The 17759-nt window shown below is 35.8% G+C and overlaps 3 protein-coding genes across 3 annotated transcripts; all 3 read right to left on the bottom strand.

The window, feature by feature from the left end:
- Positions 1–940: 940 nt before the first annotated feature.
- Positions 941–3900, bottom strand: LOC113781246 (myosin-13). Its single transcript, XM_027327154.1, has 3 exons — positions 3362–3900; positions 3105–3227; positions 941–2550 (listed from the first exon to the last, which is right to left on the bottom strand). The coding sequence occupies exons 1-3, from the start codon at positions 3836–3838 to the stop codon at positions 1201–1203; spliced, it is 1950 nt and encodes a 649-aa protein (XP_027182955.1). The 5' UTR covers positions 3839–3900; the 3' UTR covers positions 941–1200.
- Positions 3901–8962: 5062 nt separating this feature from the next.
- Positions 8963–11591, bottom strand: LOC113761490 (photosystem I subunit O). The gene is made up of 4 exons (XM_027304505.1): positions 11405–11591; positions 11210–11282; positions 10895–11074; positions 8963–9200 (listed from the first exon to the last, which is right to left on the bottom strand). Exons 1-4 carry the CDS (start codon positions 11508–11510, stop codon positions 9104–9106), a joined length of 456 nt encoding a protein of 151 aa, XP_027160306.1. The 5' UTR covers positions 11511–11591; the 3' UTR covers positions 8963–9103.
- Positions 11592–15022: 3431 nt separating this feature from the next.
- Positions 15023–16581, bottom strand: LOC113778420 (F-box protein At2g27310). Its single transcript, XM_027323829.1, has one exon. It carries the CDS (start codon positions 16329–16331, stop codon positions 15267–15269), a length of 1065 nt encoding a protein of 354 aa, XP_027179630.1. The 5' UTR covers positions 16332–16581; the 3' UTR covers positions 15023–15266.
- Between the last annotated feature and the right edge of the window lie 1178 nt (positions 16582–17759).

Raw genomic sequence — 17759 nt, forward strand, 5'->3', positions numbered from 1 at the left:
GGTTCTGTGTATGAATCTTGAATGTCTCACAAACCCCAATTTCAAACTATAGCTGGCAATTATATGAGTGCATGTGGTCTAAATAGTCCAAAACAAGTTTTATAATTGCGAGGGAATTATTGAGACATGATCCCTACTTTATTTCTACTGTGTCAGACAGAACATAGTCAAGACGCTTTTCCTGATGTAATCCATGCTGGATTGTACGAATGGATTAACAATTTGATGCTATGATAGATTCAATAATGTGGGGGCAAGAAGACGACTCTTGTGCTTTGTACATTGTTTTTCCAGGCTCAGATTCAGCATAACCATCCCACATTGCATTCCATTACGTATACATCATGTCTGATCAAATTGTAAATTGTATTGGGTGCATTTTCTGAGCTAAGTGACATAATTTGACTCTTAACAACCAATGTTCCATGTACCCAAATGCAATGAGCAACAAAAAAAAGTTTGATGTATATATAGGCATTATCACATGGATTAATCTTTCCCATACTGACAGTGTATACACTGTCATGGATCCAACGGTGATAGTGTTTACACCGTCAGTGTATACAAGATTTACTCCCTATCATATTTCAAGCACTGTACAGAGTCTCAGGGGGCATCTTATGATTCTTGATAAGCATGGTGCACATGGGTGGAGCATATACAATCCAAGAATGGGTTTTCTAGTAATGATTAATTAGAAGAAATATGTACGGGTTTAGTGTTAAGCATGTGATTGGTGGCAACTCCTTATTAGAAAAAGACTAAAATCATGTTTCGAAGTTTGGAGAGTGTAATGCATATTTCTGCTCATTAGGTGTATTGTGAAATGCTGAAACAACGTCATTTCTTCAACCTCACAAGTTAGTGCAGATTGATAACTCAAAACAAAACATGGGAATGGAGTGACTAAGGGAAGACATTCCAAGCTGTAACTTCAGCATCTTTATTGCCATTGACAAAGAAAAAAGTATTGTACAGTTTTTTTATCTTACACAACCTGCAGATCACAAAATTCTTTGTTTACCATTCAAGTTCCCTCACTTTTTAAACAACTCATTGAGGCAAATGCAGCCATCATTAGGAACATTTGCCCATCTCTATGAAGTACGTGTAGAAAATATGCACTATGCAATAAAAGTAAACCACAACATAACGAAGCCATTTTCTGATACTGTTGAAATCAGATCTTTAGCTTTGCTTTCAAAGTGCTCGTTGCAATACTGCAAATGCTTCCGATACCACCCTGCTAGGATCTTGAGATGGCAACTTTTTTTGGGGGCTAGCAACTTCATGAGATGATGATATTCTTGTACCAGAAACGATATGGTCTCTAAGGTCCTTGATCATGTTGTATCTCTCAATTTCATCTTCACATTCTTTTTTCCAAGCTTTGGAAGGAAATTCGAACAATTTCCCCCCTGCAAGCGTATCAGAATTTCTGTGTCGTGTGGGAGAAAATTCCCACTCAATCCCATCAGGAGTTTGCCTTTCTATGGAAATGCTTTGCCTTTGTCTCTTTTCAGAGGTGGACTTCCTTCCTGTAGTTTTACCATTGATTGCCATCTTCTTCGAGCCATCTTGAACAACATCACTCCATTTGTGACTCTTGCTATTATCATCCATGTTCAATTCAATCGAGTGAAGATCACTATCACCTGAATCTTCTGCTTCCTCTACCTCCTCCTTGTACGCAACTTCCACATCATTCTTCTCTTGATCTTGATATTGACTTGAAACTGGAAGGGTCTCTCTTAAATATTTCTGAAGTTCCTTTATCCTTTCATAGTTTGGAGAGCTGGCCTCTTGCTCTTCGTCTACCTTGGTTTTTAAGTAGGCCTCAAGCTCAGTCCTCAATTCATCAACAGCAGCATTTTTCTCTTCAAATTCATACTTGGCTTCCAAAAGTTTCATTTGGACCCTTTCCTCTCGCAGCACATCAGCCAGATGAAGCATTTCCCTCTCTTTTTCCACCTCTTCACGAACTTTAGCAGATTCTTTTTTAAGTCCTTCCACAACAGCTCTATCTTCTCCAATTCCTCTAGCTAATTCATCGCATACTTGCTCTAAAATCTCTCTTGCCCTCTTCTCACTTTCGAGTTCCTTGTTAGCCCTCGCCAAAGCTTTTTTTGTGTCTGCTAATTCTCTTCCTAGTTTCTTGTTCAGTCTCTCTGTTTGACGCTTCAGCTTCTTCTCTATCTCAAGCTCCCCTGCAATTGCTTTAACAGCACTACGTATCCGTTCTTTATCTTTCATTTTCCAAGTGGCTCTCTCTTCCTGAAACTGATGCAACAGAAAATCAATCTCGTGCTGACTTGATTTTTGCTCATGAATCACCTTATTAACCTGAATATAAGCTCGTTCGAGCTCAACTTTTAAGGCTGAAAGCAGGGACAAGCTAGCAGGTGGTTGTTCTTCAAGACGCCATATGTGATTCAATACATTCAACAGATCCTTGGATGTGGTAAGAGCACCTAGTAAATCTTTCAACCGGTGCTTAACTTTGTTCCCGCGGGGAGTTCGGCTATGAACATGTAACTGATTCTGATCCACCTGCATAACCTAAGAATCTGATCACCAATATCCCTCGTACTATAGACAGAAACAGGTTAAGGGGGGGGAAACATAAAATTACTGTAGGCTGTGAACATTCATTAATGATTACTGCTCAAAATTCTTGAACTCTAATTTGATAATGACAATCCATAATGTTTGCACTTAATGCGCATACATGAAGATGTTACACCACATATGGGCAAGAAACAAGCCACAAGACATGTTTGTATCTGGTGGACCCAAAATAGAATCAAATCATGTTCTCTGCCGCTCTGATCCAATAGAAGGGTTTGTCCATTTCCTAAGATATGTTTTAAACAGTCCAAATAGCCACAAGTACCATGAATGCAATATAAAGCTGCAAGGCAAAAGCTGCAATTACACTAGGCAAATAGCCAGTGAAAAGACACATCCTCTGGTTAAAAAAGAAATAGAAAATGCTATTAACAGTTTGAACTGTAGCAACTGAAAATACATAGCTTAAATGTACACATCATATTAATTTTTTGACGAGAAACCCACGTGTTTTCTGGCAATTAAGTATGAACTACCTCCATTAAGCTGGCATTATGAAGAGAGGTAAAGCCACCCAAGTTGCAGTCAGATGGCAGAAGTTTCTGAGAACCAACTGAAGCTCTTCTTCGATGAGAGCCCGCATTAGGCTGATCCATTTTCTGCAAGTTGGATAAGGAAAAATTATCAGAACCTAAACCAAGAAATATATTCAGACTAAGATTTCATGATTTTCATGCATGAATTATTTGATGGTGTGTATATATATATATATGTCAAAAAACTTTCACCCCACCTCAGATAAAGGACTAAAAGATGGATCAGAACAATAAAATGGCACTGAACCGCCTTTGGATGACTTCAAAATTCTATCTTTCCTATCACCCCCTTGATCAATTTCACTTTTTCTATCTTCCACATGGCTTTTCATTTTAGCAGTAGAAACCACCCCATTAATCTCCCACAAGGTAGCAGCCAGTTTTCGAGCCGACACCGACAATTCTTTCCCTCTATCACCACCACCACCGCCACCACCCTTTGGTGCCAGCAGAATATTCTTGACATTTTTCAGAGAAGGTGATCTTGAACTACTACTCATCTTCCAAGTTGGAACAGGAGTGCTTGAACCTGCTTTCTTTCCAACCAAAATTGCCCTTTTCAACCGATAATTTCGAACTAATGAAGACGAAGATGATGATGAACTTCCCCTCTTTCTCACCTTGCTCTGCCCTCCAACAAGTCCTCCATCCACATTTAAGTTTTTCCTCAGCATTTATCTTCTCTATGTGGTAAAACCTCAATATTAATCTATATATGGCTGGTAGCCTTAACCGTACTCGGACTCAAGAATCTTCCTCTAGTTATATGAATCCAAATGATCACTTTTGTTCAAACTCAGGAATCATTAAGTACAGCAATCATAAGATTTCCTAGTACTTTGAACTTGTGCAGATCTAAAGCAACACACAAGATATCACCATCATACACTTTTGAACACTTTAGAATAAGAAAAAAAAGGAAAAGAAAACTACTCTTGAAACAGTTTTGGAAGTGGAAGAACTGTCAGAGATTGTTCTAACATGCTTTACAGTCAAAAAGAGCAAAAACCAAAGAAATTTGAACTTACCCTTTTTGATTTTTTGCACCTTAAGAACACTAGTTAGAAGAAGAACAAGTCCAGTTTGTCTTTTGGGAAATGATGATGGGGTAGTGTACTAGTGTATCCAATTTAGTGCCTAAAGTGGGCTTTGTTTCAAACTTCCATAGAGGGAAAAGAACACATGAAAGTGTGTGTTTGAGAGAGTGAGAGACAGGGCCAAAAAACAAAAAAACAAAGATAGCAGCTGGCAAAAGGAAATGGATGGAAATGAAAGGAAGTTATGAAGCAAACTGTGAAAGTAAGGAAGATTGATGATCAAGTCTGAGTTGGAAAAGTAATGTAAAGCAATGCAAGAAGTTGGAGGGAATTAAACTTAAAGGGCTAGTGAATCTGATCTCTTCTTCACTCTTTTCATACCAACAGAAAAAGTCGCTAAGTGGGATAGGTCTTATTTAGGAGGATCAGAGATCGGTAGTTGTGCAGGGATAAAAAGCAAGAGAGAAGGACGTGGCATACACGTGAGCAAGAAGCAATTAAGGACGTGGCTGTATAAACTGGACGGTTACTACATTTGACTAGGTTCCATGCATTTCTGGCCTGCTCTGCTTCCTATCGTCCATATTTTAAGCCGTTGTGTGTGAAGGAATGGGGGTGCACAGTGGAGTTGCTGATTTTTTAGCAATCAGCCCTTTGAAGTATCTTGCATTTTGAAACCATGGCCTCTACTTTTGAGATTTCAGGTTTCAAGACCAACCAAATGGTTTTCTTGCCCTAATTCTACTTCGAGTGCTATAGGTTACATATTCGTTACTGACCAAATGGGAATCCGAGCACTTAAAAAATCTTTAATTTTTGTTTATTCTCAAGTCCGTAATCTAACTGGAAATGAGGTTTGCTACATATCTCAAACTCTGTCTTCAATCAATAGAAATTTGTTACATATCTTGAGTTCTGTTTTCAATCAATAGATGTCTTATAGTAAAAACATCGAAAACTAGTAAATACTTATTCAATTGAATGAGGGTGCAAAATGAGGGTTTATCATATAGAGTTTTAATTGATGTTAGCTACTAATAATATAGGGATTACTTCGCAGTATGAGTAACCTCTTTCAAGTCTTCCAAAATAACGAGACGTACAAGTCAATTTAAGGTAGACAAAGGGGTATCATACACAAATATCCCAATAGATTACTAGTATAAGGTAAGTAAGGAATGTAAGAAGAAATCTTGCCAACATTTTAGCTGCTAACGTTACATTTGCAGAGGATCATAATATCCTCCAATCAATCAAAAGGGGAGGAAAACTCAGAGAAACAGGAGGGATTCCTGCAGCCACGAGGTCGGGCCCCATTCACGGCTAAAAATTTTCTATTTTTTTTCTTACAGGGATTTCACTGCTGTACTGAGGAATCATATTTTTCCAAATTGTATAAAAACAACCACGTCCTGATAAGATATAGTTATATTGGGACCCCGCCAAGATGCCCCTACCACATGATCAGTTCATCATTATGAAGAATTTCTCAAGATGATCATATAAATATAATAATATGCATGCATATTACTAGGGAAGGGATACGTGTGATAAGCTGTATTTAGAATATACTAGGGAAGTAACGTTGAGAAATTATGATCACAAGTTCTTTTTCTTTTTTTCTTTTTTTTTGGTCAATTATGATCACAAATTGTAATTGGAAAACACTGGGAGAAGAGAACATCTTTTTTGCTTTCTTAATTCGGCAAGAAATAAACCTTTTATTAGGATTTGAATTTTGATTGCCTTTGGTCAATGTTTGGGATCTAGAAAAGAATCATCAAATGATTAAAGGCCAAGGTACCCTGTCAATTTTGGTAAAAGGTGAAGATTCTCTCCTTTTCTTTTTATTCCCGATTAAGTTGTCTTCCCTTTGAATAGAACTTTGATTTATGCTTTGTTGTAATTGAAAGCACTAGCTAGCTGAAACCTTTTTCCAGACGTTTATAATCTTGTTAACTTGTCATCTTCCTAGCTTGATTCGTAGGATATCATTTTGAAGTTAAAAAACTACTAAAACTATGGTGGTAGGATAATAAATTCCCAAGAATAATCTAGGTGTGGGTGCAGTCCAAAGAATAATTTTAGGAATGGATGTAATTTCTTGAGACTTTCTAGGATTCTTTCTTTTGTATCACTTACATTCTTTTTCCTATGGCTTTTTAACAACTATCTTGCCAGATGCAGCAGCTTGGCAGCCGAGCCTAAGATGAGAATTCAACGGTTCAAATAACTTCCTTTAAAAAAAAATTCAGAGTACTGAGATTAATCACCTTTTTATCTCACATATAAATTGGCATGAGGGTTTCTTCTATAGTACGTATCAGCACCCTAGTTTCAACAGCTTTATGGAAAATAGAAGAGTGACGCAAAGTAGTTAGCATGGTCGATATCATATGATTGAAGTTAAGGCCTTTTTCTAAGTGTCATTTTCTGGTTTTGCTTAAAAAGGGGCTGGTGAAGAAGCAATGGACCACAATTGGATTCAACTGTACTAATTAATCACTTAATCAAGCCTGCCTTGTGCTGCATGAAAATTGTCAAAACATCCGTACTTTCTTCCACGAGTGTTTGCAGGGACCATCCTATTTCCATCTCTTATTATCACACTGTAGAACTTGATTGTGATTACAATGTAGGGTGGTCTACAGTAAATAGAGTTCCCCAACTACTACTGAGCTGATTCATGACCAATAAAAAGAACAATTCCTGAATTTGTAATTCTTTTTCACGTTGTTTCTTTAACACTTAATATTGAAGTGATCTACATTGATGAGAATGAACTGAGAAAGGGCTTCTTCTTCTTCTTTTTTTCATCCTTTAAACGTTGTAGTTCCACATCTACTTAATTTTCACCCAATTCGATGATTAAGAAGCAAGGATCGATTATAAGAATTTTCTGAGACATTTTGATTTGGATTAAGTTTTTATATGCTGTTGGTATAGAGAAAAAAAAATTTTACACTTACTAACAGGTGCAGATGTATGTTACTTAGAAATTATATTACGTGACATATATCTATATTTACTTATACATATACTGACAGTGCATAAAAAAATTATCCGACTGATTGTGTAAAGATCTTTTGCAGGTTAAGCATGGAGCTGATGCCTCCCTTTTGGATCAATTGAAATTGCATCGAATCTACCACAATAATGCATAAGGTGAAACACTCAAAAGTAGATGTACATAGACGTTGAGAAAATGACAAAAGCAATAAAAGATATGCATCGATTTGTAAAAACATTGTGAACGTTAGCAGTATGGTCCATCAGGATATTGTTGGGACTATTGAATGTACAACCATGAAATCTCAAATATTTGGAGCTGTCAGAAAGACAAATTGGAAAAGAATTGGAAATCTACAAGTTGAAAATTAGAAGTTCAATTAAAAACTGGAACTGGAAATAGAAAGTTTTTGTTTTTCTTAGGATTATTATCACTTTATCCCCTTAAACTATATCACTACTATTAATTTACCCCATAATGTTATCTTTTAGTCACTTTACCCCTATAAGTAATTCAACTCAACATGTTAAGAAATTTTGGACAAAAATATCCTTTTATTTTATAGCATTACTACATTGTTATTATCACTTTATTCGTTTAGATTATAGTTATATAATCACTTTAGTTCCTAACGTTATTTTCTAGACATTTTTTACCTCATCGTTAATGTAACTAGTATGGTCAAAAAATTTAAATATATTTGCCCTTTTTTATATATAATTAAAAATAAAAAAGTTGGAATGGTTATTCTTCCTTTTCTTTTCACTTTAAGAGATCGAAATACATAAAAATAAAAGAATTTTCTCAAATTTCTTTTTTTCACACTTATTAATACTTAGAAAAGAAAAAGACACAGGAAAGAAGGAGACAAAAAATTAGATTTTGCAAAGAAAGAAAATAAAGAAAAATCTAATATTATCGTATTACTTTAAGGTTGTCGAGATTAGGATTGGAATTTGGTAGTAAACAGAAAAGTGAAATAACTTTAAAATAATAAAAGTATTCAATTCTTTCTTATTTGTAATTTTTTAAAAAAGAATTGAGCTCTCTCTCTCTCTCTCCCCTCCCCATTTCCATCTTTCTATTTTTTTCAATATTAATAAGATTGTCAAGAAGAAAGAAATTAATTTTTTGACTTTTTTTCTTGATACTAAAAAGGATAAGAGCCACTCTAAACTTTTTATTCTTTTTATTATGCAAAGATGAGGCTTTTTGCTTCTCAAGTTTTTTTAACTTGCTAAGTTGGTTTAATGATAGGATAAATTGTCTAAAAAATAAATTTAGGGGATGAATTGATAATGAGACTATAGTTTATAGGGGTAAAGTGATAATAATTTTAAGGGTTAAACATGTCTTTTCACTTCAATTAACAAACTCCGTTAAGTTTGACCGTTAGTCTTGGGGGTAAAGTGAGTAAAAGATAACGTTAAGGGGGAAATTGATAGTGGCACCAAACGTTAAGGGGGTAAAGTGATAATAACCCTTTTTCTTAATTCCTATTTTATTTTACTACAGTTGCCCACTTGCTGATAACTTTGGTGGGAGAAAATTATTTGGTGATTGATAGGCATTAATTAAGACATTTCCTTGAAATTTTTTAGTTATATCTGAGGAAAGCTAAAGTTTAGCAGCTCTTTTGATTTTGAACGTTTTGTCATGGAACATATATATTCTTCAGTTTCTTTTTCTTTTTTTTTTGACAGTGAAATAAAATGAACTTTGCAGCAAAAATAATTATGTACATGGGCACAAGAGTACAAACACCACGAATTCATATTCACTAACAAAGGGAGTCAAGACTTGGGAACTAAAAGAAATGAAAGTTAAAAGAAAGAAGCAAACTTTAGATACTTAATTCATGGGTCATATTATACACATTAATAACATGTAAATCATTTGTCAAAATAGCCCTCAGTCCTCCCCTTGAATCCAATTTGTCCAAAAGTAAGGGTGATAAACAACCCCAAATGCCAAGTGACCATCCACAACCTGCCCGATCATCAAGAAAAACATTATGCCCAAGTGAGAAAGAAAAGTATATACATAATCTAATTAGTATGAACTAATGAACTAATCACATAATGAGTTAAGCAAAATAATCAAATCCTCTAGTTATCCAAGTAGGCTAGCAAGGGTTGAGGAGACGTTAGTCTAATTGCTAAAGTTTATATCTAAAAAATCAGAAGTTTTACGTTCAAATCCCCTTGTCCTCTTCTTGTTTTTTTAAATCTCATCTCTCCTCTGCCGAAATAAATTTAGAAAAAAAAAAGAGTTGGCGAGCAAGGCATATTGTAATGTTATTGGAATGTACTTTGATTATGGTAATCCCACTAATATAGATTGAGTTGATTGTAATCATATGGTGCTATAAAAAACTTAAGCAAAATTATTTGTTGATTTGCACTTAATATTTCTCCAAGTTGCCTCATCTAGGCAATCTAACATGGAAAATTTTGTATGATCAAGAGGTGGAAATTAATCATTTGCCTCCATGTTGATCGAATTGAACGGTGGCCTTCGATTATCCAAATTAGACAGTCCCCATATGCTTTGGGAATTGAAATTCATACCTCACTAGATAATTTTAGTATTCCCAAATTTCGAAGTTCTACTTTTGGACTTGGGCCAAGCAAGGGCTGTTAATTGATGATATTTATGCTTGTAGTCTCTTTGCAGGGCATGCCCGAAATCCGTTGTCCGGTTGCTTTGCTTACATCATAAGTTGGACTATATGAAGATGTTACCACACTTAATGTTGGAAAAGTAATAAGTAGCACATTTATGAAGATAATACCTCAGGTAGATTCTACCTAAAAACTTAAGCAATTAATTTACCGCTTAGTGTTTATATTTCATGAGCATATTGTCAAATGATTGAATGTTCTTCGAGATTATAATGCTTTTTTTAGTAGGAAAATGATGAGATTTAAGAAGCGAGAAAGATGGCAGAAGAATTTGAACCCAACATCCAACGTCTCTAATTCATTGGACTTCATGAACTAAGGATCAATTATAGTACCTTAGTTGGTGTTTGCTCGTCTTGGTTTATGACAAATTATTACTTTACTTTAACACAAATTCCATCACTTTGTCGGAGTCTCTTGACCAAATTCAGGGTTCATGCATGTAGAACAAGATGGTTATTAATTAGTACACAAGTGAATCCAATTCTAAGCCAAAAGCAAGGGCATCAAATTTAGTGTCGACTATTTTGACTATTATTATTTAGAGAGTATATTTCATCAATCTATTTAAATTTTCTATACTTATTTCGGTAGGGAAGGATCACTACTTTAAAAAAAAAAAGTATTAAAAAAAAGAAAAAGAAAAAGTACTGTAACCATAAGTCAACAAGGCTTCTGAACATGGACGACCGCCCAATTATTTGAGTGAAGCATATCAAAACTAGATTTCATCTAACAAAATATCAATGGACTCTATCCTGGCAGGCCCTATTTTGTTCACAAAGCCGAGCCCAAGGAGTACTTGAGGTGGAGCCATCAGCCCAATATGTAAATGATCCATCCGAGTGAATGGAAAGATCATTGCTACTCTTTTAAAGGATCCGTTATTTATTTACTACGTTTTTTTGCCTTACAGTTTTGGCAGATGTAATTTCCATATGGGGAAGCTTATGTAGTTGAAAAACTAAAATTGAATTGGGAAATGGGTTATATGCTTACCAGAATGGAGAAGTGAGAGGAGGACCAGTAGGGAAGTGAGCCAGCTCAGTTCCAATACTCTCAAAGAGGAGCCCTGTCAAGCTTTTCCCATTAATTACTGGAATGCTGGAAGGTGCAATCCAACCAATTAATCCAAATCCAATCACATTGAAGTCTGTCCTCAGCCAGTCTCTCTCAAAGCTTCAATCAGTTAGTATAAGACACGTTAATGAGGCAAAACCAAATTAAGGAAATCACCCTGATGAATTACATAGCAGCATAATAGTACTTAAGAGACATGATTGTTATGGAATTTTTGGCCTTAGAGATGATTACCAAGTAAACTTCCCTCCTGATATTTGTGCTAGGCTCAAAGGATTCCTAGTCGTTACGGGAGATTTTAGGAAGCCTAGAGAAAGAGATCATACACTAAAAAAAATTAGAAAACGCTATAATTTGTATATCCGAACATGTTATTGAACCATCTGTCACGCAATACATTGTCAGTGTAAAAAATAAACAGGGTTTTACCTGAGTTCAAGCATACTTTCTTTGGTGAAGATGCCCGAGAAGGCGATGACAAAGAAGATGTTCCCAAGCCTGCCACGGTTGAGGCAGTAGCAAATGTGGTAGCCATAGTTTTCTGTGCTTGGGTTTCAATAGAGGAAAGGCTTGGGTTTGATCTGATGAAGCAAAAATAGTGGGGAAATTTGGATGGTTATTTACAGATATTTGGCAATACATGTTGCAACACAAGTGGATTTGAGCGAGTAATGGATTGCATGGATTGGCTGCTAAGCAATGCTATCTTGCCATGTGGAGTTGTATGGATAAAATGGACCCTGATTTGGATTGACTGGATGTACAGTAACCCTTCTCTCCTTGGTTGCCACAGGTGTTGGGTACACTTAAAACGGGACCAATTTTGGGTCGTGGCATTGATCCTGCAAAATTTTTATGGAGATTAAACCTTGGTTTCGTTTAGGAAAAATAGTTATTCTAAGGTAAAAAACTTGCAGCAGAGTACAAATATCTTGTTTGTCCTGAGTATTGATTGTAATGATTCTTTGAAGAATTTAGCAATATTGTGGTCAGGGATTTTTCATATTCGATCAATTGTGTTGAGTATAAGAAGCTTGCTTTTGGATATGCAACAGCTAAACCAACATGTTTCTTGTCCATGGAAGTTGCAGAGACATTCTTGGGGTAATTTTCCAAAGATAACATAGCTTGTCGAAATACTTGACAGACTATAATTTTGTTTTTGACAATGTCCCTATAGTCATGTTAGTGATTGCATCGTAATTAGATCCATTTAGACTATCTTGTTTTTTTTAATTTAAGACGAGATTCCAAAACCTTCAAGAGGAAAGGAAAACGTAGAAGATTTGAAGTCGAATCAGAACTGCAGGCTAATGAATTCTATACTTGTTCGTTCTGAAACTATCCACCACTTTAGAGCTAAGAACTCATAAGGATGTATGACCTATAATTAATGGATTGAACAAATACAACTTGTTTAGCTTGATTTGCCATATTTGCAGGTAAATTGGATGTCATAATTCTTAAATGCATATGAAGCACGAAGTATTCTACAGTTCATGAACTTATTTCCCTTCATTGCCTCAGCCATTATTTTGTGTAGATTTCAATTATATTCTTGATTATTACCTCCTAATGTTATTCTTAACAATCCATTAAGTCAACCTAAAGTTAGCAAAGTACTGTTCAAATTAGACTTTGATGAAAAGTCCTGTGCCAATCATCACATCACGCACATATATCTGTGCAATACTTATCACGTCTGTGTTCCTGGTTTAATCTTGCCAATGATCAAATTAATATAAGATCTGGGCTCCAGTCTGAAAGATGCATGTCGAATTAAATACAAACAAGATGAAAATAATAACGTAATTGACTCAACTTACTTAAATTTTTTTTAAGGTCTTAGTATTAACGTAGTAGTAAATCTTTTTTCTTTCTAGGGACAATTGAAGCTGTGATATGGTCGGTGTTTAACGTGAAGGGGTAGGTGAGAATGGCATGTGTCTTTGGAAAATGAAATCAAAACATGCATCTTTAGTTGATTTTTCAATCACTTTTTGCATTTTTCTCGTGGGAAACAAAGGAGGCTTCATATTTATGCCAAGAATGTGTAACAAATGTTACCTTAATCCCATGAGAACAAATGTTACCTTAATCGCATGGTAAATATAACACAGCTATAACAACAAGATGTGTAACAAACGCACTTTCTCTATGCCAAGAATTATGCAATTTATTATGGATTAATCTTGTATATGCTAACAGTGTATTCATTATCAGCGTTGAATGAATGACAACTATGTAAAATTTAAATTTGAAATCTAATTTTTTTTTTTTACATATATCATAGATCCAACGATAATAATGTACACATTGTCGATATATAAAAAATTACTCATTTATTATGTTGTCAAATTAGCTTCAACTAAAATATATATTCTTGTAATTCACATTACAATCTGAACGAAATCTTTCAAGATATTTGGTGGCCCAAGTAATGAATTTTCTATTGTCAAGAAATAAAAGTAATGAATCTACTAGCATAGACACTGTGCAACCAGGGGGCTTTGTAATGAATCTACTAGCATAGACATCTGCTGAAAGATCAAATAAATGGAGGAACAATATAAGCAATAAATATAAATCCCAGATTTGAAGTCTAGTGGGTCCTTTGTTCGAAGTTTTAGGCAGATTTATCAATACAAATGGTACTAATGACATTGTATTAGCCCTTATTGAGTTGATTATATTGACTTAAAGGCATTTCTCAATAAATTCAAATTGAAGTTTTATGATGTTAGGACCACTTAGCCGAAAAGCACAGCTCCTCCACTACGCAGCACCAGAAATGAGGCAAATTTAGAGAACATTTCTTCGAAAACATGCCAAACCGGCAGATCGTCTGTTTTCCTTCTTGCATTTGTTAATGACAAAGTGGGAATGTTAATGTAAAACATAAGTTAAAATCATGTCATTAGGGGAACAATGCAAATAATTAAGAGGACCTCGCGCACTAATAGTGAATATCCCGCTCTTAATTGCTTCTACAAGCCAATGACAACTTTTTTTCGTGACCGTGTGGGTGAGGTAAAAAAGCGATTAAAAAATAATAAAAGAAATTTGTAATAACCATCTCGAGACCGAACTCATGTAACGAAATTGGAGGTACATCATAAGTCGAACAGTGCACCTTGTAAATTAGAATAGCTGCTGCTAATGTAGTAGGGTAGGTTTAGGAATGCTGATATCCTAGGGTTTTTGATTCAAAAGGGAATCTAGCTATTGCTCTTCGATTGCATCTTTTGGTAAAGAAAAAGGGAAGTGCTGTTGTTGTCAATCTTAATTAATGTTGTTGTTTTCTTGCAAGAAAACAGTTGTGCGAATTTGGCTCCTTTCCAGCGGATTCTTTATCCATTCTCCATTTTTGATAATGTATATCTGGATGCATGACATGCGTCTACGTATCATACATTCACACGTACGTTGTGAGGAACGAAGAGAAAATTCACCGGCAAGAAGCCAAATCCTGTGGTTGGCGGCTGAAATGGAAGGTTATTTCGTAGAAATTGAATTTGGCCTACTAAAATCTCTTGAGATTCATTGTACGTGGAATGTTTCTAGAATTCTATAATGTTTGAATGAAAATGCAGATTGGTTAGATAAGAGTGTACCTACAGCATTCAAGGATGTACCATATCGCTTTAAAATGGTTTCAAGTGATCAGCCTTACTTCAATCCTATCCTAGAGTGCAATAATTTTAATTACCTGAAGCCAATGTGTGCTTAAACTGTAAGTCAGTGCAACATTACCATTCAAAGAACTTTTTCTGATTGTAATTACATTAATATCAAATTTAAAACTGGAGTTTCTGCCATTTGAGTCTCCAAAATGGTTATGGTCTGTACCCAGTATACTTGAAAATATCTTATGCAGATCAACTTGTTCAATTTTACCATTCAATCCTTTGGATCCTCCTCTCTGATGCCTTTATGCCTTTGCATCTTCATAAGATTCAAAACAAGCAATTAATGAAATGGACCAATAACAAGTAAAAAAGAATCAAAATTGAATCTAGACATTAAACTTATTTGAACTTCTGTACGTACTGTAAATATTTCATTATTCTTGGAGTGGATGGATGAATAAACCTTACAAATATCATATAGCAATGAAATGAACCATTGCTTCTCTAATTTCCTATAGACACTTAATCTTCACGTATCTGAAAAAGAATAAATATAATAGGAGAAAAATCTCTCCACATATTTCTATGTATTTTCCTATAACCTAAAAAAGTAATCTGTCCACGAAAGTAAATTTAAGGGCTAATATAATGATCATCAATCATCATCTAAACAAAACAAACGCCCAGAAAGCCATGAAAATACTAACCCCAGTGGCTATGCACACCATATCCAACCTCCTTTCTCTGTTTTGCCTTCTCTCCCTCCATTCTCTCCTAAGCTCCAAAAACACTTCATACATCCTTTTCTCCTCTCCAGCTTCACCTTTACTCCTGTTCCCATCCATGGCTTCCTGTAAAATTACCAAAGTGTCCTTCCCGCTAATTATTTTCCCCTCCAAGTCCTCCACCTGCATGCTTATCTCCCTCACTTGCAAGTCCCCTCCTTCCTTCCCTCCACAAGTAACCACAGCTTTACAGATAACAAACTCTCTGCCAGCACGGCCGCCGCAACCTCCGGTAGCCATCACCGTCGCGTAAGAGGCCTGAATTTCTCCTGTTAACCAATGGCGCCGGACATCCACCGGAGTCAAACTCGACAAGTTAACAGCCCGTTTTTTCGCGGGGTCGATGACTATCCAGCTCAGCCTCATGTTCTCCTCCACTCTAGCCATGCACTTGTCGTCCTCGCCGTCGAACTTCGCCAGTGCCGGAACTATCTCTTTGGGGTCTAGCAGGTCAACCCTGAAGGGTGAACACATGAACCAGCCGGAGGACGTCTCCGTCACGGCGACTTTGGAGTAAACAAGCTCATTGCCATAATGAATGTCAACAGCAGAAATCAATTCTGATGAGTGACCAAGACTACTATCATTGGACTTGGGCCGGCGGTGGGCCGGCGGCTGCCGGTGGTGGTGGTGGAGGTTGGGGAAAGAATCCGAATAGAACGAACGGTGGCCGGAAGGAAAGCTCGCTATTGCTTGCTGAATGCATGGATGGGCTGTTGACGGCCAGTTCGAATTGCAAATTGTCTTCCAAAGATTTTCCTCCGTGCAAAGGCTGTGTAAATCTGAAGAAGCACAGCTTGTAGAAGCAAGAGTTGGGCCATCAAGCCTAGTCAAGATATGTGTTTGGATGATGTCCGGATGGACAGCGGTGATCGTGGTGGCTCCGCCACCGTCGGCGGAGGTCGCTGCGGCGGAAGTGGAGCAGCTAGAAGACATATTCATTGGTCGGTCTTGGTTTTAAGTGTTGAATATTGATCAAAATCTTGAAATTGGACTTTGAAGGAAGCAAATATTCTATTCTATATTTCTATATACCAGCTTCAATTGTTTGAGAGAAAAGATGAGGAGTAGTTGTTTCCTGCTTCAGGAGCGAGAAGCATGAAGAATTGAAGATTGAGGGGTGGTATATGTACACTTCATGGAGGATGGAAAAAGTGGTTTGATTTGATCAAAATGGGAGAGTCAACACTGGCATGTTTAACATTTGAAATAAAATAGTTATAAGATAGTGGTAGTACTACTACTTATGGTACAGTGGAATTAGGGAGAATTAATGAGTTGGGGCTCTTAAAAGAAGCCGTATTTGACTTTGAGATAACGTTCAAACTTCCCAATGTCTCCCAAGGTGCCAAGTGAGATAACGAAAGGCTAAAGCTTACAAAATGAAATTTACTTTTAAAATTTTTTATAATAAATATTCATGTGATTTTTTTCTTCTAGAATTCAAGTTCATTGGGAATAATTAAGTGAGATAAATAAAAAGTACTATGCAAAATGTTTACCTAAAACTAAAATATTCTGGGACATGAATATTAGTATACGTAATTTTTCGCGTCATTTTTATCCTCAACTATCAAATATAGGATTCAAATCTTGAATTGGATAGGAAAGAGACTCTAATTGTTGGCTAGTAGCCAGTGGGGCAACCCCAGTAGTCGGTATCAAACCAAGAAAGTCACTCATGAAGAATCTTTTCCTTTTAACATGTGCCACAAATTCAAATATTTTTGTAACTTTTTTTAGGAATTACTTCAAAGATTCGTCATATGTTTCATTTGTAACACTGAGTATATATGTTACTATATTTATATTCATGTTGGATAATTAAATAACTTGCATATCTGATTCAATAATGCAAATTATTCTATCATAAAACATATTTACTAAAAAAAAGTATATAACACCGATGTATTTTGAAGTATATAATGATATATATATATATTTTGTCTTTCTCTATCTTAGAAGTCTCTCTTCACTTTGGGATTCTTCTTCCTCTTTTTTTTTTTTCTTGTGATCCCTTTCATTTTACACTGGATGGAGTTGTAAGTAATAACTCTTATATTTTACACAAACAAGTCAATATGCTTTGGACCTATAGTGCATGTTATTTTGGTTATTTTGGGCTTCTAGTCGAGCGTGTAAAGCTGTCTTCGTCATTTACCACTTGAGGGGCGAGAAGTCACAAGTGCCATACCACCGGTTTTATATCTTATAACTTGCTACAAAGTCCACAAAAGTCAATTTTAGCATAACAAAATGGTGTCCCAAAAAAACAAACTAGTCGGTAGCACTCCAAAGTAAAATCCAACAAATTAGTTAGGTACAGACTATGATCTTTGGCTTTGTATGGATCAAGCGTTTTTCAAGATA

The sequence above is a fragment of the Coffea eugenioides genome, chromosome 1 (genome assembly GCF_003713205.1).
Source record: "Coffea eugenioides isolate CCC68of chromosome 1, Ceug_1.0, whole genome shotgun sequence".
In the NCBI taxonomy this organism is placed as follows: domain Eukaryota; kingdom Viridiplantae; phylum Streptophyta; class Magnoliopsida; order Gentianales; family Rubiaceae; genus Coffea; species Coffea eugenioides.